Below are 23,055 nucleotides of genomic sequence, written 5' to 3'. Positions count from 1 at the left end.
ACGCTTTAGGTTGCGAAAGTGCACGACATACCGTTCCTTACGTCCGAGATTGAGGACGAGCTTTACACACCTCTTGTATCCGAATTTAATATTCTCAACAAGATTTTACTGATAGATGTTAAGCTAACCTTCGGGGACTATCATGGTCTCGGGGGCTAGAGGACAATCGTTGTGGGTACCGTACAGCTCTTCGAGGTACTCAATGTCTAGCTCCTGGACATAGCTCTCTGGAGCATCATTAGGAGTCTCTAAGACTTCAGTCAGCTCCGGCTGGGTCATATCAAAACTGCTAACAGGCAGTGGCTGTACCATAGCCAAGCCATAGAGGCTGTTCGCGTTTAAAAAGGATATATAGCTGTTGGGCGAAGTGACATCGTAGTCGGGATGCCCTGTATTTTTTGCCTTGACAAACATTTTTGTTGAAACTGTTCAGACTAATCCACGATTACCCTTTATCAAAGAACAGATGCGTATTAATGTTGGTTAGAAGCTCGAGCACAACCCCGTCCTTTTTTAGCATGGATTCTCACGCCATCCCTGTAAAGATGAAATAATGGGCTGGGTCGAATCATACGTTTTGCGTTTGCGTTCCAAAATAAAAACTCACACGCAAGCTCTAACGTATTTGACACAATTTATTGCGTTTACTTACGTAAAAATAAACGCAATTTACGCAAATAACTGCGTTTACGCACGTACACGGTGATCTTCTATTTGACTTATTAGTAAATTTTTCGAGATCGTCCGTGTTTTATCATTCGGTCTTATTTTTATAAGATTTTTCATTCCGTACTTTCAAGGCCTTCTCAAACAGGCCACAACAGCTCATTTTCCGTAAAATTAGCGAAGGCCGACTTTTTTACGGTTAAAATTATTTTTTATCCTTGCTTTTGTAAACAAACTTCAAAAACAAATAAAGAGCTTTATTAGGACTAAAACATTTTGATTAAATTTCGGAAGCAAATATTGTAGAAATTTTTTTTTACGTTTATAAATAAGTTAATTACAATAAAAATTTAAAGAGTAAACATATAGTTATAAAAATGACTAAATCATTTTTATAACTATATGCTTATTTTAGCTGTTTAACACTTGTAATACAAATAATAAATTTTTTGATAAAAACAAACAAATATGTTAACTTTATTTTATTAAAATTATTTTGACTTTTTTTTAACTCAAAGTATTTTTATTTTGAAGTTGAAAGTTTTGCTTGTTTTATTAAACATTCCTTCCCAAAATCTTCAGAGTGTTTTTTACAATAGTTGTTTAAAAAAATGTTTGCTAAAATGCAGCGAACTTTTTTAACACTTCGAACAAGCAATTGAAATTTACTATTGCAGTTAATAAAAATGTCAATTAATCCTCTCTTGCACAGCAATGGTGAAACTTTATTCACAAGTGTCACTTCAAATATAAAAAAACAATAAATAACAAAGTAGACTAAATTGTCAGAAGGTTCTCTTAGTCTTTCCCTGTTCAAAGAACTAATCAAAGTTCCATATTCTTGAAACATATCAAAGGTGTCTATTTCTTCTAAAATTGAATGTAATTCCGGAAGTTTGTAAGCAATAAAACCTGCAATATATAAAAGCCCTTGTTTGCATTCAACTGAACCTCACAATTTTCACATATTGACATATCAAACTACACATCAAGTTCACAGTTATCACAATGGTGGTGAGCAGGAGGAAATATTGTAAAATCTGCTTGCTCGGCAATCAAATTACAAGTTTTGTGATTCTAAATTTTTGAATAACATTTTGCAGAGTTATCAGATATGTGCCACCTAACCCTTGCTGATATTTCCTAAACTGTTTTTCTAGTGAATCTGATTGCATATGTCCTAGCAATACATAAGATACACCGCAATTCAACAAATACTTGGCACAACTTGCTAATCTTTTAGAAGTTTTTTGCAAAGCACTCACAGTATCCATTGTTAACTTTTTCTCTCTTAATTTTGAATTTACGCATTTCAAATTTTCAGCAAAATAAGAAATATATAGACCTTTTGCTTTACTGCTGACAATAAGCCATCACTTGACAACTGTTTCAATAAAAAGTGCAGTATCTTTAGCTTCAGGAATTTTCACATGTAATGCTGCAACTGTTTCATCACAAAAAACTTTGAGAACTAATCCATAACTTTGTCGTTCAATTGGTTTTGGTGACTTGATGCCTAATATAACTTGCTCGCTTAGAATCTGTTTCATTATTAATAACATAACTAACAGCATTCTCCAGTTGAGAATAATATTTAATAATTCCTTTGTTTAAAAAAGAAAATAAATATCTCCAGAATCCTCTAAAGTTATATATATTGAAAACTTAGGTACTGGTCCACAATGTTCATATGATATTAAAAATATATTTTTTTCTTTTTCAACAAAATAAGATTTTTCTTCACAGTTATTTATCATTGACTTCAAATATTTTACAATTGAATTAAATTGAATAGCTTCCATTTTTTTAAAGTTTTCGAACTCATCAGGTAAACTATTTCTTTCAGAGCACATTAACCCAGTGACATCTCGTTTTCTAGACACTATTGGAATACAAGACACTGGTATACCTTTAAAGACTGATGGAGGATGCACTGGAACAAAACTACTACCTTTGAATTTTTTAAATTCTGCATCTTTAGGCTAGTGCTGAGCACAAATTCGCTTATAACCTGTAAACACCAAGTTTGCATTTGAAAGTTTTTTAATCCATAACTTGCGATCCTCGGATTCACAGACAAAGACATACCAATTTTATCTTCACCATTTTTTAAAACGCATTCAAACATTGGCTGACCATTTCCTGACTCTAAAACATTGCAAAAACAATCAAACTGATCACTTTCAGTTACAATTTTCCGGAGTGCACTGTAGCCTTTATTGCATTTATAAGACCCTGAATAAAATTCTTCAACAGATACTCCAATATTCACTACACTATCCCATAATAACTTTTTCATCTAAACAAGAAGAACTATTAATTACTATTAGTTAATTAATTCCAGTTATACTATTACAGCTTGAAAAACCATAACCTTATTTTCTCTTCACTTACTTTGAAATTATAGAAAATAATTTCATTTTTGTAAACTTGGTTTGCGATTTGAGTCTGATCATTTTCTGGCGATATCAGAAATTTACTTCAGATTAAAGAAAGAAACAGTAAAAACACCAAGTTTTATAAAACGAAACAAAATACAGAAAGAAATTATTTTGTTATTTATTTGAACGAAATACAGACACGCAATTATTTCTGTAAAGTTAAATAATTTTGCAGACCTGGAATCTCGTGACTCATTCGGTTAAAAGTTCTAAAAAAAGACTGATTTTTTAAATAGTAAATTCTACATAACAAAAATAACAAACCTTTCTCTTTCTACTTTTCTTAATAAAACAGGTCTTATTTTTCCTAATTGTCAAAAAAAAAAAATCAAAATTCCTTTGTTCCTTAATGTGTATTTTTAAATGCCCCCGAACGTCGGTAATCTGCCCCCGAACGTCGATAATCTTAAAAGTGAATTTTATTTGCATGGTTTCGTCAAAACAACATTTTTTTATTTGAAAACAAAAGAACAAAGTTCTGACCTTATAACGCACAAGTTTTTGTTTACAAAGTTAGGTGAATTAGCATTGTATAAAACATTTTAAATAGGTTACATGGAGTTGTTTCACTACTTGGTAATTTCCAGATCCACGGATATTAGGAAAATCTATATACGAAAGATCGCCGCACAATGGAAAATAAAGGTGTGTTTCGGACCAAAAATCGATAACTTTTTTGTTACTAAAAATAGAGATTTGAAATTTTGCACAAATGTAAAGTAGTATATGACGCTTCTTGAGAAATACTTTTTATAAGAATTTTTTGTAATACAATATTAAAAATAAATAAATAAAAATCAAAAACTTCAAAATTGGCAGTTTGTTAATTTACACTTTAACACAATGCTTTACAAATGTATGAAAATACCTTAAAATTATTAAAAACGACGAAAAATACATAAAGTGCTTACCTACTAATTATAGAAATATTTAAAAGAGTTTCTTAATAACAATTTTTAAATAGTTGCTTTTATGAAATAATGTATAGGTATATTAAGGTGGTACCAGGGTAAAGGTAACTTTTTAACAAGAAATTGAAAACTATTAATAGACTTTAGCTCTTTTCTGTTAATGAACAAAAAAAATATATAAAACAGTAGCCCAAAAAAAAAAATTTAGTGATGACGTCATTAATTATGCGCATAATTAGTGTTATGTTACCCCCAAAACTGCTTATTCTTTCATCTAATATAACTAACTCAAAAAGAGTCAAAACTGCTTGAAAATTTGAACATGAATTCTTTAATGTATTAAGAATGTTGTCAATGAAACAGATTTTTTTAAAACATTTTTAATTTTACCAGGTTGACATTCGAACTTTAAGATATAAAATTAAAGGTAGTTTGGGACCAAAGCATGATAAAAATGAGTTTTAAATAAAAAATAACAAAAATTTGCTTCACAGACAACATTCGTAATATGTTCATCTTTAAACCTGCAAAATTTCAGCCTATTATCTATTTTCTATGAAAAGTTATTTTTTCTGAAAAATTGAGATTTAGCGAGAAAAAAAGCGTTTCTAAGGTCGTTGTTATGAAGCAAGAACCAAACTGCTCTTTAAAAAAAGGCCAAATTTGATTAAAATTAAGAAGATTTTTGACTTTTTGCAATACGCATATTGAAATAGGAAGATTTAAGAATTCAAAACATTAATTTTGGTATTTTTAAAAATTTTATCAAAAATAGCCGTTTTTTACCCTGGTACCACCTTAAAGGTACTATATCATAACTACATAGGGACTTTCAGTTCCTGAAATCAGTTCGTTGACTTTCAAAAGCTGCAGAGTATCTTCATCAAGTTCTTGCACATTTCACGCAAAGAATTTATTTGGCTCTTTACTTCATCTACAATGGCTTTAGTTTTCTTGGAAATCTCTTTGCAGAATTCTATGCATATAGGTCGACAAAAACGAACATATGAAGGTGCCGGATTTTGCCAAACAACTGCGCCAGTTACAATATCAATTAGTTTGATAGGCACCAAAGAACTAGTAAACAAATTTGCATCAGAAATAAGTTCAGATTCCTCTGGAAGTTTCTACTTGTATTGGCTTTGGCCAGTGAAACCATCACAGCCCAATTTACTATATGAAAGTAAATGCTTGAATTCAATACTGTACAGAGAATCTATGGTCAAAATTCTAGCTACAGTGTGATCCAATAAATCTTGCAGTTCCAGAATTTTCGGATGTGTGTTCGTAATTTCTATTGCAGAAGATGGTGGATAGCAGGTCTGTTTAATTTCTTGAATTTTACAATATGGTGGAAATATGGAACAATTTCGTTCATTTGTCACCTTCCTCATGTACAAATATTGTGCTTTTGTTAAATATGAATCAATAAACACGCTGAGTGCTTCTTCATCAGTTAGCATATTTTTCTGGCTTGCGTTTTCCATAAAACTCGATATTAATTTTTTTTTGTCTTTATCAGCAATCCTTAATGATTCCACAAGTTTTGCTTCTGCTTCTTCTCCTATTGAATGCAACGCCTGAAGATATGTATTAAAAATATGCTCGAATCCATATTCCTTAAGTAACATGGAATTTTTTCTTTTTTTTGCTGGATTCTGACGAATCTCCATAAGACACGCACGGCCTTCCGCGTTTTTCAAAAGAAGTAGATGGCGTGAAGTCGGTAATTGTCTCTTCTGAGTTAGGTAAAGATACACAATATCCAACCAATCACTGTTCTTAGATAAAAAAGCTTCCTTTTTCCGTGACGCCAGTATCCATAGTTTATTAAAAGACGGAATAATGTGTCTTTGAATATCACCCATGATGAAACACAAGTTGTCCTCAGAAAGTTGATAATTTTCTTTTAAAATTGTTGACAGTGCCTCAACTGTCTTTCCTCCATCAATATAGGAAAGCAATAATTTACATTTCAAACACTTAAAAGTTGTCATTTTAACAAGTCACAAAAGTAACTAAAGTAATATTCAATACTCAAACGAGTTGATTTAATTTCCACTGTGAATTTGTTATACTGATATAAATGTTTCAACTCTTTATATATTGGCAGTGTACATTCACTACAAAAGGAGTGCAAAAATACAAGAATGCCATGGTATAAATAAAAAATTGATAATAAGTTAAAAAACATACACCAAGCTATTGTTATAAATGAACAAAATTTGAAACCACGATAAAAAGCGGTTTTCTGTTTTTTTACTTTTATCACTCTTTTCTCGATAATTTCGGAAACCGCACGTTTCTGCAACTCATTCTTATACATGTTTTTAATAAACACCTAGGCTACAATACTACATTAAATGTAAAGCGTGGGGAAGCGTGGGTAACTACCAAAAGTCTCAGTGAACTTGAAGAATATTATTTTTTTTCATTTATTTTATTGTTCAAATAATTTCTCCTAAACTGAACCATATAAGTAAAAATGTATAACTTTCTTAAAATCTCCATAACATGAGCCTTTCAAAAATGTATAATACATTATACTTATTCCTAGAAAGTTTTATAGAAAATTAACTTTTAGAATGAAGCGAACAGGTTTGAAATGAACATCCGCAAAAGTAATAAACAATAAGGCTTCAAATCTTTTATTTTTACATAAAATTATGTGAAATTCCTGCATTATAGTAATGATTGACCATTAAACTATTAAATAAAATTGAAATATAATGAAAGTAGCGACATTAGTAAAAAACATTTATGATATGCTGTTGCTCTACAATTTTCCACTGTGCGCCGTGGTAACTCGAACGCAATTTACGCATATAAATTCGTTTACAAACGGAACTTATGCATATATATATATATATATATATATATATATATATATATATATATATATATATATATATATATATATATATATATATATCCGTTTCCTTTGCCGTATCATAAAGTTTATAACAAGAAAGATCGTATATATATAGCGTATATATGTACGATATGTACTAAAGTTATTTACTTTGACTCAGTCTTCTCCCCCTTCGTTCGTTGCACCTTACAGTTTAATTTTTTCATTTAATTTTTTTTTAACAATTGTTTTTATTCTCTTCTTTTACTTTCTTATTTTTTCAAGTTTAGGATAGGGTGGGGCAAGATGTCCATACAGTAAAGTCCCCTGTGCATTTGATTAATATTGTTTAATTCCTTTTATATACTATTTTTTTTTTTAGATATTTACATATTCATACAAATAATTGGTATTAATCAAAACATAAACTTTTAAAGGATTTTGTTAGTAAATTACTAGAAAAGTTATAACTTTTTATATATAAAAATTTAAAACAATAGTATATAAGAAAATAAACAATATTAATTTACCTAGGTCTCACAAATGCACAAGGGGCTTGACTTTAGGAAAATCCAGCTCCACAAATAGTTAAAAAAAATTAGTTGTATTAGTTGTGTGATTATAATAAAGAAATGTCTGTTTTGTGGTTAATTTATTACACAATATTCCAAGTATAAAATTTTTAAAACACAATCAATAAAACTAGTTTATTTGCAATTAGCTAGTTTAGGGTGAAGAAAAATGCCCTTTTATGTGTGTGTGTGGGGGGGGGGGGGGTAAAACGTCCTGTGATTATTAAGTGTTAAAAGCTTTTAGGTAAACTTATTTCTTTTGAAACAAAACATGAATATTAAAACCAAATATATACAGGGCGTTTTACTTGACAAATAAAAGGCCATTTTCCTCTTTTTACTAAATACTCTCATTCTATTTGAAAAATTTTTTTTAGAGATTATAATTTTTTTTTTTTGTAGATCTTTTCCCAGCCATGGGCAATTAATTCCTTTAAACAATTGTCCCATTGTATGTTTTTTCATTTTATATATAAAAAAAGATCGCTTAAAACGAGCAATCAACCACAAAAACACTTTGCGATTGGTCAGCGCACACGCACACTTTAAAAATTGCTTAAAACAAAGAAAAACTCATTTTCCGCTCACAAATTGAACACAATAATACTCAGTTGTATACAGTACCATTACTTTAACCAAAACTATTTTTAAAAAAAAGTATAGCTTAATACTTTAATTAGTAAGCTCATTTCAATTATTATAAAAATCTATATAATAATGAATATATTCACTTCATTTAAAAACATAATACACTCATTTTAAAAGGAGCCATTATAATGAGAAATTAAATATCATTTTTAACAAACTTAGTTAACAATTATTTTTTATATTCGTTATAAAATGACCTAAAAGCATATTAAACACGTAATAGTTTGTTTTAAGGGATATGGCATTTCTAATGGCCTTTCCTTACAGCATAAAGAAGTTCCTATAGGCATTTCCTTAAGATATGCAGCTTATACATAAAAGTATAAAAAAAAATTAGTTTAGGAAACAAAACCAAGTTTACTTAATCGTTTCATAGGTATCTAATTTAATATGACACATCAATCTCGCAAGAGTAAGACCTATCATGAGGATATCATAAAGTCTAGTTCAAAAAAGCGATATGAAGAAGAAATATTGCAATCACAACAGTTGCAATTGCAACCTTATTTATCTCAAAGTTCGTCTGCATCTAAATTTGGAGAAGCAATTTCAAAAAGAACAAGATCTTTAAATCCTACAAAAACTACGAAATCTACTATGCAGACAATAAGTGCTGCGTTGGCATCATTATCGGGAAAGTCTTCGAATAATTCTTAAGTTTCCAATATTTTTATTCCTCCTATTCAGCAAGACCCGAGATTAAGGTATCAGGGTTATAATCTTTTGGTAAAATTATCTGAAGTCTCGTGTAATTTGATAAACAAAATGCAAGATTTTGGTCAAAGAAACATTTTTTCTGAAAAAGAAGTTTATTGTAAATTTAACTGAACGGGTATTTAAATTACTTTTTTTTTTTAGATTTAAAATATTATTAAGAACAATTTAGCGTATGATTTTTATATATTTTAGGAGTATACTTCATATCTTCATTTCTCTACATCTGATACTCAAATAAATAAATCATAAAAAGATGTTGAGTTTTTCTGCATATTGTGTAATCAAAAGTTTACAGCTCATGTTGGTCGAACATCCAACATTAAGAAGCATTTACAAAGAAAACATCAGAATATTTTGGGTTGGTGGTTTGACTCATACGACATACTAAACAAATCAAATAAAAGCGAAACGTGCTAGATACCGATACTTTGAACGCTATCAAGTTCTTTATTACATCAAATGGACATCTCCTGAAATGTTGGACTTTATTGCAGTTGGTGCAACATTAACGAACAGTGATTTAAAAAAAGAAATCATTAATAGGTGACGTGACGTCACAATCCAGAAAATATTAAATTAGGGGTTGAAAAGATTATAAATACCTTCACCTTCAATAAATCAAAAATAAATGGTAACTTTTTTAAATTTTACAGCTTTAATTACTTTAAACACAATGAATTTATTGATTACTTAAGTTATATTTATTTAACAGCTATTACATGTCGCGAGGTTAGAATTATTTTGTTTTATCTCCTATTTCAAAAGTTTGGAGGAAATGAGTTATTAATTTTAGTAAGTAATGATTTAAAACACGCTCTATTTAAACTTTATTTTTTAAATAATTTGTTTAAACATTAATTACTTAAAGATAAGTTATTACTTCTTTAAAAATTAAAGCAAAAATTTTAAATAGTTTTTACTATTAGAAAAAAATCAAAAACTTTCTTCCAACGTTTAAATTTGGAGATAGAACAAAATAATTCTAACCTCACGATGTGATGAAGGAAGCTCATTTGTCAGACTGTTTAAGCAATTATTTGGAAAGTCCCAAGAAGATTGAGTTGAATAGACGAAAGGTCGCGATAGTGCATATGAAGATGACCCATCGCTAAACCAAGAGGTTGCCCTTTATATTGAAGAAGCAGATAATGACCAGCTAAAAATATGTGAAGATTATGTATTGAAATTCAAACTCTGATGAACTTCTTGAAGTGCTATAAACTGAATCAAGGAAGCTTACTTTTACAAATGTTATTCAGTTAGCCAAAACAGCTGAGGAAGTAAACATCAGTTATGACTTTAACGAAGATAACTTATACAGTCTTCATAGTGCTGAGGTAAACAAAGATCTTGAAATTGAATTGGGAACATCAAAACTACCGCGGTTTTCTTGCGCAGCTCATAAAACAAACATCGCTGTACGAATCGCTATTAAGAAACAAAAATATGTGTCGTTTACTTGCGACGCTTTTAAAGTACGCCAGAAGCATAAATCAATCTATAAATAGCGTTCAATACCACATAAAAAATGAAGCTAAATGACAAACAAGTTGTGATGGAATTCGTTGATCAGCTGCTTTCCTAATGTTACAGAGTTTTCAAAGTGCTTATAAAAGAAATGCACTCGATCCGGAAAACCAATGCCCAATCGAATTAGATTAGATTGAAATATACCTACAAATCCTTCTTCCCGCATATCAGTTCAAATTAATTGTACAAAAGAATCTTTCATCAATTGCTCATGTTTTGCTTGCATTGACTATTATGATTTCAAAATGGAGTAGAATGGAATTACAAGGAAATCGAAAAGAATTTGCTAACTTGTTAATTTCTTCTTTTAAGTTAAAGTTTCAAATTTCACTCAGGAATTTATCAAGTAGCATCACTGTTGAAAATCTTAAAGCTTAAATTGTGGTTCTTTAGACCTGATTGTCAATTTATTGTTAAAGGTATTTAGTTATTAGGTTGTATTATTTAATTAAGACAAAAAAAGTTTTAAATTTAGTTTTAAAAAATAGTTATTCAAAGCCTAATTTATAAATTCAACTACTTTTATATATTAATTTATTATGTTAAAGTTTGTATCACAACCCAAAATTGTTTAGGAGCAGTAGAAAAGCTACTCGAAGTCCTGAAATTCTTTACACCACGTAATATTTATCAAAATGCTTTAGAATCGCAACCAGGATGTGAGCTTACACAAGCGAAAGAACGATTGAGTTCAAATGATCATCAAAATGATTCGCTCAGAGGATTTATGCTAGACGATAGCTATTGCCTAGAAGCTCGGAAGCCTAATTTTCAACTTTATTTACTTGAAATCGAAAAAGAAATTTTACTTTTTTAAGCAAATCGAAGAGAAAGGACTTGCTGTATCTGTGTTTCCTTCTTATGATTTTTGGTTCAAAAATTTTAAAATGCCAATATTACGAAAGCTATTTGTCATCTTACTAAATATTCCATCATCAGCAGCTTTTATAGAGAGATATTTTAGTACTTCGGGTTTTGTATGTGAAAAGAGACGAGGCAACATGAATGCTGATCTGATTATCAGTCGTTCATTATTAAAAGTAAACTTAAAACTTCTTGAAAGTTTAAATGATTTTTCGGATGACGATGACTCAGATAGTGAAATGTAAGCTTATCATATAAAGATAATATATTTTTTGAACTTGAAAAGCATAAAAATAAAATGAATTTATAATGCAATAATTTCAATAATAACAATAGTTTTAATAATAACACAACGGTTTAAATAAAAAGTTATATCTTTGAAATAAAAAATAAAAAGTAATTACTTAATAATTTGCGTATTCTTGAAAAGACACATTTTTAAAAATAGATTTGATAAGTTGCGTTTGTATAAAGTTTGCAAACCCATTTATACACGTAAGTTGCTTTTGAGTTACGTTTATAAACGCATTTTATATCCGTAAGTTGCGTATTAAATGCGTGCGTAAACGCAGTTATTTGCGTTTACTTTTACGTAAGTAAACGCAATAAATTGCGTCAAATGCGTTTGAGTTTGCGTGTGAGTTTTTATTTCGGAACCCAAACAAAAAACGCAGTTTTTTTTTGCGTTCCAATGTATGGGTCGAGTCCATAGTGCTCCTTGAATGAGTTCCTGACTTTTTCGAAGACTTCTGGCAGCAGTTTTACATCATTATTTAGGTCGACGTTGTAATAGTCGCCAAGGTTTAAGCGTGCTCTAGACATCTTGCGCGTGGACGTAGTCTTCATCCTTTGTCTCGCTCATGTTGAGCTTTGAGTAAATTACCTCCTCGGGTGGTAGACAAGTCTCATCGAACCGGTCAAAGCTATCGACGTACTCGTATTGCGCCTCAACAATTCTGGCTCAATTCCTGTAAGATCTTCACTTGTGATCCTCAGATCCCTCAATTTGAGATTATCCAACAGTTTTTGCCGCCAACCTCAGGCATCACAGTTCTCTGAGGTTTTTCCCCTATGCCTTAACAATCCTAGAGGTGCGCCTCCAGGAGGTCTGCTCCTGAGAAGAAATGCAGACAGCGCCAAGAAGGGTGCTTCCTGTGCCCATTTTTGCTATCTCGCTGGCAGATCCTCCCTAGTTCCTTGATTCAAGTATAATGCATCTGTTCTAAATCGGTCTTATCTGCTATTAATACTAAGGTCATGTAAATCATATTTAGCCCACTCTTTCATGGAAATACGTTTATCTATAGCTTAGAGTTTGGAAGATCAAATTTTCTGACATCCATACCCTTCACCGGGAAATTGATCCCCGCAAAGTTGAGCTCAACCAGATGTTGACTGTATTTGGTCATACGGTCTATATGAAATTCCGCTGAATATTTCGCGAACAGGATAGCCCACTCGAAGCATCTATTTTCCCTTTTCTTCACATTAATGACTGAGTTTGAGGATATAGCGAGGCGTCTCAAAATTGCTACTCCCACGGAATGGGCGGTACACTACAGTGCTGGTGTCTAATGCCTCATAACGAAGGAGCAGTCAGCCAGATCCTTCATTCACGAACTCTTCGAGCCGCTCCATAATACTTTCTCTTGATCTCACAAGGATACCCATGATATCATTTTTATTGAGGATAGTGATAGGACCACTCCTCAGTTAAACGGTTTTTCTAATAGTTTTTTTATGTTCATCACCATAGATATTTTCAATGGTTAAGTAATCCTTTTCCAGCTCAGCCATAAGGATTATCAAAACTTTCCGTTCTCCAGCCCTTTTCCAATACTTCAGGGATGCAGGGAGCAATCTCAATCAGAAACTATAGCATCAGACTCTAGAATATGTCCAAGTGGGATGATGGCTCTATACTCATTGAAGAAGATCTTATTCCCTGTCGATCCCAAATATTTATCCCCTGTCGATCCCAAATATTCCATCACGAGGTCAAAATCTAAATTGCCGAGCGTCTGAGCCGCAGGCTCAGGTCCTGGTAATGCTTAGGGTAGAGGGATTGGTCTTGGTTTTAGAGTAGGGTGGTGTCGTGGTCGTGGAGAGGGTCTTTGGAATGTTTTGGGTGAGTGATAGGCCTAGGTTGAGGGGTAGACCTTTGTTACGGTGTGGGTCGTTAATTGGGTATCGCTTGTAAGGTTTCTTGATTTTGATAATCTCTAAATGGAAAAATATATAGTTAGTACTCTGAGTCTTCACCATTTACTCACCAATACCCTGTCGCAAGCCGCGCTAGACGCTGTAAGACCCAGAGCGTTGACCTAAGGATAGAGTGGAAGGCTTGCGAAGCCACAGGTCTCTGCCCCAAACCGTCGGGCCTACCACGGATGGTCTATAAGACCTGATCGAGGGCTCTATGCAAGGCTTAAGTAGTGACAACCTCAGAGAGTATCCTCAGAGGGTGCCTCAAAGGGTGGTAAAGGTACCTCGGAGGGTAACTCAGGGGGATACATTAGAGGGCTAGCTCTATGCTAGCCTTATCTCAGCGATTTGGTCGAGGATTAGCAATACACTACTACTTTCTTCACATTTGAAACACTAGATATTCTTTTCGGAAACAGCGCAATTCTTCCCAATGTGATTTAACCCTCAATACTTATAGCATACTCAGAACTATACTTAAGTAAGCCCGTTCTCAAAAAGTTCTTGTGGGTGGTGGCAGCTGAGATACTCATTTTATTCGCACTAGTTCAATTCAAAGTGGCTCTTATATTCGGCAATATCGCGCCAAATATCTCGTGGCCCTAAATCTGGAAGAAACTACTTACGGTAATCCAATGACAAATGTCAGTCTCACTGCTTAGTCTGGAAATATTGCCAGACATGTCAAGCGTTACAGATCCGCCAAAAAGAAGCTTAGTAATATTTTCGTGTTGTTATGAGATTATATCTAGGTAAATACTGCCCAGCTAACACCAAACATTCAAGAAACGTTTGACAAACGTTAAAAACGCTCGGGCACGTTCTAAGAACGTTTCTAACGTTCTTCCAACGTGCTTTGAATATCCCTGAAATTTTAAAAGATGATTCTCTTTTCTTTCAGTTACGCATTTTCTTTGGAGTTCGAAAGTCTATTCCTCCAATTGCCATCTTTCTTTCTGTTCTTTGATTTAATAAGAAGTTATGCACATTTTGTGCTTTTTTCTGTCAGTCAAAGTGCATTCTAAAAAAGACTTACACTTACATGCTGTAATGTCAAATGTTTACTCTGACATGCTTCTGAAATCATCAACTGTTTTCTTAAAATTATCATTATATTTCCCTCCTTTCATAGATTTCCGAAGAGTTTTGCATTCCTTTTGGTAGTCAACATTGCCTCACAAACAAAGAGAAGAAGCTTTGATAAATAAACTTTTTAATGTTTCGACAAGAGTCTTCAAGATATTCTCACTGGAGGATCATCTCAAGCGTCCTCATAAGTTGGTAACAATATTTTACTCAAAGTATTATCAAAAACTAAAAATCCGTGTCACTTTTCCACGGTGACTCAGACTTGCCCTCTCTCTAACCGCAGGTGAATGGCATATGTGGTACCGCTAAATAAGTGTGTTTTCCATGTAACGATGGTGCCACCTCATCATATTGTGAGGAGGGAAAATGAAAATATTATATACATCATCTTCAAGTTCTACCTGACTCAAATATAATACATTCGAACGAAGAAAAGAGCGAGTCAGCCAAAACACCAGGTGGACACACCATTAATGTTTAAAACAGTTTTCACAAACACAACTTGAAAAACAATGACATGATTTTAATTTGAAAAGTTCAAGAAAATTCTGTAGCCATTTTGAGATATAACAAATAAAAAGAAAACTTGTAAAAACCTGTTTTAGAATAACATCCCAGTAAACACGCTTTAGTTGGTCCAACTGACGGGCCAGTATTGGCTACAGTTGGCTAACTGTTGGCATTTCTTGCCAACCATTAACCGACTGTATACCGCGTGTTTTTGAATCGTAAGTTTCCCGTAAGTTTGTAAATGTATATTATAAATATATTCACTTAGACCATGCGACTAATTATCAAAATTATTCAAATAGATTCATTCAATGATTAAAACTATTCAATAGAGTTAGTTTAGTTTGAAGCTTTTTATCATTTTTTTTTCTTTCAAACGCTTTTTCTACCCTTTAATTAAACTTTTAAACTCAAACTCTCGTACACCTCTTAATATAACCGTTACGCTGGTAAGTAGAAATATTTTACATTTATCCATTAGTAACACATTCAGATATAATTTTTGACATTGGTTGAGTTTTTAATTTATTTTTATGATGACACCATTGTTGTATTTGTATAAGATATTTTAGCTCTATTTTAACTATTATCAAAAGTTTAAATACAGCTAAAATGTATATGTGCGTGTATAGTAGTATGTTTATGTGTGTATTTCTGTATGTATATGTATGTTTGTATGTATCTATCTATCTATCTATCTATCTATCTATATATATATATATATATATATATATATATATATATATATATATATATATATATATATATATATATATACACACACACACACACAGAGTGTCTGCCAGATCAGGGGAATTCAGGGAAAAGTCAGGGAAATCAGATATCTGCAAAAAATCTAGGATAATCAAGGAAATTAGGTTGTATTTTAAAAAAATACGGGAGAAATCAGGGAAAATGGCTCTTCATCAAACTTACATAACTTAAATAAGTTGTACATAGTACATGTAATATAAAAGTTTATTTGGCAGATAGTTTTATGAACTTCACTTGCATCAAGCGAATCTTGAATCTTCACTTGCAAAAATGTAAACAATTATACAACCCATATTAAATGTATCAATACTTGATACATTTAGTGTGGGTTGTATTATTGTTTACATTTTTGCAGTTGAAGAGCATTTTTCTAAACGAATCTAGGTCAATTTTTGTGAAGTTGAATTTGGGTAACTTTAAATTAAATCAAGGAAAACAGGTAGAAGATCAAGAAAGTATCAGGGAAAAGTCAGAGAAATCCACCTAAAAATATTGGCAGACATCCCTATGTATTTTGTATATATTGCATATAATATATGCCATATACAATATTGACATAATATGTGCAGTATATAAATAAATGGTATATGCAATTGTATATACAATATGACATATACATTTCATATTAAGCATATATAACATTTATATTATATTATATTATATATATATATATATATATATATATATATATATATATATATATATATATATATATATATATATATATATATATATTCATATAATGCATATAATTATAGCATTTTATTAAAAGGGACTTCGACTTCTGAAAACTATGAGAAAACTGTTCAAAATTTTGGGGATCAGGAAAGTAAGGTTTTGGATAAACTATTTGTTTTTTTGTTTTTGTTTTGTTTTACTACTTGTTATACATTGTGTATGTGTTACGCATACATACATTGATTATGATGCTGACATATATTGACAAAGGAAAACTATTTATATTTTTTGTAAAAAAAATTAATTTGTGTTTTAATATAAGTCATAAATGGATGAAGGCTTTAAAAAAATACATATTTCATGTTACAAAAATACACATTTCTACTTTTTTATGCAGATAAAGGTTTTAAATAACGCTCTTTTCCATGGCCTTAATAACACAGCACAAAAATGTGCTAGAATACCATTTTTACAGCAATCAATTCACCTACAGGGATAAATAACATAAATGTTTAAAATTTTAACTCCAAATATTTGAGTTCCATAACACCTTTATCCATGTATGTCTTCAATTTAAAAACTAGATTGTGTTTTTGAAACCAGTTTTCCAATAAGATTCAAATGCAATCAAATATTATTTAATTATTTATGTATGTTTATAGAGAAGTTAGCAGCTTTGGAGTTAAGATTAACAGAACTGGAGCAAAAAAATAAGTTTTTAGAAGTTCAAAGTTTTTTGGATAATGAAGATATTGTTGTTCCCCTGGCCTTCCAATGGAAAGTAAGGAAGATTTGGAGAGGCTTAACCTTATGATACAGATGAAATCTGAGATGGCTCTCTATAAAGTTTGAAATTATTTTTTGTATTATAATGTTTCTAGCAGTCTTCAGGTTGCGTTTAAACTAGTAACTATTATTTTATAAGATCAAAGATAAGTTTTTTTATAAGTCTTATAATTGTAATTTATCAAAGGTAATTTAATAATACCTTAGTTATATTATACCGCATTACATTTTCATTTACCTTTGAAAAAATAGTTTAAATAAAAAAGTTGTAATATGTAGCATTATTTGTTTTTAGGTCGAATATCTGCGTTCTATTGGCGGTAAAGTTGAACGTCCAAAATACATATGATGTGTGTTGGGAGCCATGTTTTCCAAAAATTTTAGCGCTTTATGTAATCTAAACGGATCTTCAAGTAAGATGATAGCTACTGGAATGGGCAAGGTTAAGTTGCGATGTTATCATTTTGTGTTAAAGTGCTTACTATGTAAGTATTACTAGTTATGTAAATTTTTAGTCTATTAAAGTCAACTGTATTTTTATATTTACAAAAATATGTTTACAACACTAAGAAAGAATATAATATGTTAGTACTTATGACAATTACCAGTGTTGTCATTAGTTGTAAATTTGTAAGATATTATATTCTCCCTTGGTGACTTGAACTTATTATCATATGCACATATTTTTAAAACTGCTAACCAGTTAATGTAATTCTTGATTTGCAAAGTATACATATAAGAGCTTAAAAATAACTTAAAAATAATTTATATTTAAACAAAAAATAAATTGAGTTTTTAAATTTATTTTCATTTTATTCTTTTAGCAGCAGTAAGAATTCAGTATCTTAATTCCAAGGATAAAGATATTTACCCGATGGTTTCAAGATGGTTTCAGGGCGCAAATGATCAAGGAGATGGGCGAATAAATAGACAGACGAAAAGCAAGGTTATAAAAAATCAGTTGCAGTTAATCAATGAAAAGAATATTTAGTTATTATTTTCTTTTGAAAATTTATAAAAGCTTATTTTTCTTGATTTTATTTATAAATCTAATTTTTCTTAATTATTATTAATAATTATCTAATAAATCGCCAGGTTTTTAAATATTAGCGTTTTACAATATTATTTTTAATTAAAGTTGCCAATATTAGTTTCAAACCTTTAATAATATTAACTACAATAATAGAATATTTTTAGTTCTTTATTTGTAAATATTTTTCTTTAACGGTCTGGAAATAAAAGTGTAAAAAATTTGTTCTTTTTTTTGTATTCAACTAAGTTATCAATAAATAATACAATATTTTGTGTCGACAGTAATACTGTTTGGTAAAGTCTGATATACAAACAATCACTATTAGATAGAAAATTAAATATGAAAAAGCAAAGTTATACTTTGTTATTAAGCAATATTCAAAACATGATTTATAACTTTTGCACTTTCAATTTAAGCGCAAAAGTGAATTTAAGAAATCGCGAAAAAAAAATCATATAGTTGGGCCGGTAATGGTACCAACTGTTAGCCAACTGTTTTATTACTGTTGGGCCGTTAATGGCAAACAATTGTTTAAAAACAGTTGGCTAAGTGTTGGTAAAAGCGTTACGTTTTTTTCACGGTACCAACTAAATAGCCGACTGTTGGCCCAACTGTAGCTAATAGTTGGTTATTAGGATCGGGCCAACTACTTACCAACTGTTCGATGTTTACTGGGATGACTCAGAAGGTAAAAGAAAAGTACAAAACTTTAAGAAAAAGCAATTCATTGAATGTAAGAGAATTCGAAAGAACATCTGAGGACAGATAGAGAAGGAACGTTTAAGAAAATCTATCAGATTTTTTTTGGCTTTTCTTAGGGAGATTTTTTTAAGGGAAGATTTTGATGAAGTGTTTTAGTTTAAAGAGAGTTTTTGAAGATGTGCTTTTAAAGAGTTTTTCAGTTGTGTATTGTCGGTTATAGATGCATGATGAAAAGACCACAAATGCGTGAAAGTGAGTATCTGTGATTTTTCCGGTGAAGTTTTTAGTTATTTATATTGGAGCCCAGTTAAACTTCGAAGATTTTTTAGGATAATTGAGATCCATGGTTATTTGTGAAAATATCTTGTACCTTTATTTTTTCAGAAGCATTTTACATTTGAAACTAGTTGAGAAAAATTCAGTTGGTAGCTACCCAGTTAACCATCCCAACTGGGTCCCAGCTGGGATTGAGCCGGGATTACTGGGATTGGGTACCGGCTGGGATTTGTTCTGGGTGCCAGATGGGTCCCATACGGTGTGAAAATAACTCCATAAATAAAAACTGGGTTTTTACTGGGACTGGCATGGGAGCTCGTAAATGATTTACGGCTGGTTTGAAGATAGGACGCGTGGTTTAATGGTAGCGTGTATTTTCTAATCAAAGCATATTTGTTGGCATCGTTTTTATTAAAAAGTTTTATTGAAATAAAACTGCAAAATTCTTTTAAAATGTAACGCGGCTTGATTTAGATTGAATATACACTTGCATTTGGAGTAAATATACACAGGAACTTCTTTTGGTTTTTTTATTGTATTTTTGTAAAAAATATTTACATATCAGTTTTAATTCTATATTAAAAGTGTGAATATGTTAAAATCAATATTTAGTCATCCATTTAAAAAATGATTTCACAAAAAAAAAAAAAAAAAAAAATGTGACATGCTCTCAAATTTCTTAGATGCCCTGCATATAAGAAATTTTAGATAAATTTTAGACTGAAATTCAGACTGAATTTCATAGCCATTAATAAGTTTGAGAGTATGTCAACGTTTACTTTTTTACAGACTTGTAAAATGTTTTATCAAACTGAGCTCATGTTTTTTATTTTTAATGCTATAGACAAATGTGGAAATTTTTTCAAATTAGTTTATATGGTTTGGTGTGCTTAGCTATGGCTTAGTCACTAAGTCATTACACATTAATTCACTAAGTTAGTGTGTTTTGTTTTAAGTTATCTTTTTCAAGCAAATCTCAATGTTACTGTACAAAATATCTTAAGGTTTTAAGTAAACTGCCATATCTAAACTTTAAATATTATCTATAAATACATAAATGTTTTACATTTTCTATAAGTTATATAATTGATAATATATTACTTATATTATAAATACTGTAACTGATATTATAAGTTATAATACAATACCATACAACCATATCTTTATATATACAGACTATGTTTTATATATACAATATATTTATATATACTATTTTTTATACTTTATATATATATATGACTATATGTTTATATATGCAGACATGTCTATGTACACTTTGCATTTCTACTCAAAGAATTTATTAATTTCTTTAAATACTTTATAAAATATTTAGAATAAATATTATACAAGCTGATAAAAGCGATACAAGCAAAGTTGATTGCAGTGAAGAGTTTATTGAATAGTAATCGTTTGTATTAGTGATGTTATTGTTAATATTAATATATATATATATATATATATATATATATATATATATATATATATATATATATATATATATATATATCTTTTTTTTTTTTATTAGGAACAAGAAAGTTATTCCAGTGCACAAAAAATTTAAACATGTAGAAAAATCTACTTTTTTACCTAAACTAGAATGTTCATCTCCAATTCATATTATACCAAAGCCAGCTCCTCCTTCATTATTATCAGTAAAACATTCTGATATTTTCAAGCAATCTGATTGGAATGAGTGTGATATTGAAATTACTCTTCATAATAGTGAGTTAATAAGTTTTACCATTTTTGCTTGTTTTTTAATTTATGTTTTGATTATGCTAGTTGCGCTTGATTTAGCAGCTGTTGTTGAAAATAAAACATATATGCCGACATCCAGTTCCTCTGCTAACAGTAAACTTTTATGTTTTTTTCTATATTTATTGTTAAGCCAATTTTTTAACGTAGCTAAAAAACATTTTTTTCCATGACTTGTATAATAATGGAAAAAAATTACCAGGAAAAAATTTATCTTTTATATCTTCCTTTTTATTTTAGTACAGGAAAAAAATTTAATAAGTTATTGAACTTGTTTGTTATTGATAAGTTATTAATAAGTTTCATAATTATCAAAATTATCTAAAAATTTATTTTTCAAAAATAATGTTTATTTGTTATTTTATAGCTGCAAGCACTAGTCAGACTAACACAATATTAACTGCACTTTTGACACAAATTGAAGACATAAAACAAACCCTAAAAGTCCATTCTGCTATTTTGCAAAGCCTAGGGCAACGAGAACAAGGCATAAATGCAAGTTTATGTCAGCTTCCAGAGGATATTAGATTACCTATTTTGACGCATGAATTTTTACTGATAATGGATCAGAAGTTCGTAGATCCTCTAGTGAAGAAATGTATGGTTAGTAAGATAAATTTTTTCAAATAATATTTTTTTTTTCATTAAGTATTTTTTTAACTAATTTTAGACTTTGTGTAGATTAAAGTGATAGCTGAAATTGGTGGAGTTGATCTTTGCAATTTTATAAAACGATCAATGAAATTTCTTCTTGGCAATGATCTCTCTAGAAAGTTAAATTTTACTGGACAAAATCAAAAGCAACCATTTAAAACATTGAATTTGTTTGAAGTTCTGTTTAGTGAGTCTATACTTATACATATACATATACATATATATATACATATACATATACATATACATATACATATACATATATATACATAATACATACATACATACATACATACATACATACATACATACATACATACATACATACATACATACATACATACATACATACATACATACATACATACATACATACATACATACATACATACATACATACATACATACATGCACTGAAATACTTTGCCCACTTTTGTTTTGATTTTGACCCTGAAAAGGTCAAAATCAAAACAATTCCAATTTGTGAGCAAAAATCTTTAACTTTTTGGTGGGTTAGCATTGGTTTTTTTAAACAAACAGGTCATGACTTAATTATTTTTTTGTTATCTAAATTTATTTAATAATTAAACTTATATCTATTAAGTGTACTTCAAGCTATTATTGTCTAAAATTTAAAAAAAAAAAATTTCTCTAGGTAGTGTGAAAGTCAATGTAACTACTCAAGATGCAAATAAAAAGCAAGTTGAGGCAGAACTTTCAAAGTGGTTTTCTAATTCACGGGACCGTGGCAGTGATTGTCGAAAAAAGGGAAATAATAGATTAAAAGATGTCACCGGATAGTTCTTTGCCGAATATTTTGGAAAATAAAATTTTTATTTAAAATTATTTTGATTTTTAAATTTGTTGTTTATTTTTAATTTATAAAATTAGTGTAAAAGTGGATGAAAGCACTAAAAAAGCGAAACGATAAACTTTATAGCAGAATTTTTGTCATGCGATTATGGTGGCGGTATGAGAGAACTACTGTGGCAGAATATTACTATAGTAGAACAGTTTTGCTTCAAATCATTGTATAATAACAGTTTTTTGTTGCATAAAAGTATCATGAAATTCAAATCTGTTTTTTCAATTGATTCGTAAAAATTAAGTTAGACCTAATACATTTTATTGCCCTGACAGCGAATTTAATATAAATAACCTTTACTTTTTAATTTTATATAAAAAATGCGTCGCTTTTTAATCAAAATATTGTCACATTTCGCAGATTCGAGATACAAAAAATCTGCGAAAAACAAACTATAAAAAAATGAGAAAACCCGCGGTAAATGAAAAAATGTCTGGGTTCAATATGGGATTTCCCGTCAAAAACCCAGACTAATCCCAGATGGGACCCAATTGGATCCCACTGACAGAATCAAGATGGGACCCATGT

General features: G+C 30.2%; 1 protein-coding gene, 1 long non-coding RNA gene and 1 pseudogene across 3 annotated transcripts; 2 read left to right on the top strand and 1 right to left on the bottom strand.

The window, feature by feature from the left end:
• Nucleotides 1-1,133: 1,133 nt before the first annotated feature.
• LOC149884486 (uncharacterized) lies at nucleotides 1,134-3,230 on the bottom strand (annotated as a pseudogene). The gene is made up of 2 exons (XR_016454617.1): nucleotides 3,061-3,230; nucleotides 1,134-2,979 (listed from the first exon to the last, which is right to left on the bottom strand). The product of XR_016454617.1 is annotated as an uncharacterized LOC149884486 (transcript).
• A 5,768-nt stretch (nucleotides 3,231-8,998) lies between these two features.
• On the top strand, nucleotides 8,999-11,607 carry LOC149884485 (uncharacterized). Its single transcript, XR_016454623.1, has 2 exons — nucleotides 8,999-10,755; nucleotides 10,912-11,607. It is a non-coding gene; the product is annotated as an uncharacterized LOC149884485 (long non-coding RNA).
• Nucleotides 11,608-14,047: 2,440 nt separating this feature from the next.
• LOC149884484 (uncharacterized) lies at nucleotides 14,048-22,739 on the top strand. The gene is made up of 5 exons (XM_090096130.1): nucleotides 14,048-14,157; nucleotides 20,779-20,975; nucleotides 21,376-21,611; nucleotides 21,690-21,849; nucleotides 22,318-22,739. The coding sequence occupies exons 1-5, from the start codon at nucleotides 14,048-14,050 to the stop codon at nucleotides 22,461-22,463; spliced, it is 849 nt and encodes a 282-aa protein (XP_089952256.1). The 3' UTR covers nucleotides 22,464-22,739.
• The last annotated feature ends 316 nt before the right edge of the window (nucleotides 22,740-23,055 follow it).

Source organism: Hydra viridissima, unplaced genomic scaffold, assembly GCF_058129835.1.
Source record: "Hydra viridissima isolate aposymbiotic clone 2 unplaced genomic scaffold, HvirCarnegie_v1 scaffold_8, whole genome shotgun sequence".
In the NCBI taxonomy this organism is placed as follows: domain Eukaryota; kingdom Metazoa; phylum Cnidaria; class Hydrozoa; order Anthoathecata; family Hydridae; genus Hydra; species Hydra viridissima.
The sequence above is the reverse complement of the archived record's forward strand: the minus strand, read 5'-3'. Positions and strand labels throughout refer to the sequence as shown.

What these genes read in the sequence shown, in the direction of transcription:
- LOC149884484 (XM_090096130.1), top strand. Translation starts at nt 14,048, where the DNA reads ATGTCAGTCTCACTGCTTAGTCTGGAAATATTGCCAGACATGTCAAGC. An exon ending in TGAAATTACTCTTCATAATA is followed by an intron (nt 20,976 to 21,375) that starts GTGAGTTAATAA and finishes GTTATTTTATAG; the next exon opens with CTGCAAGCACTAGTCAGACT. An exon ending in TTTGTTTGAAGTTCTGTTTA is followed by an intron (nt 21,850 to 22,317) that starts GTGAGTCTATAC and finishes AAATTTCTCTAG; the next exon opens with GTAGTGTGAAAGTCAATGTA.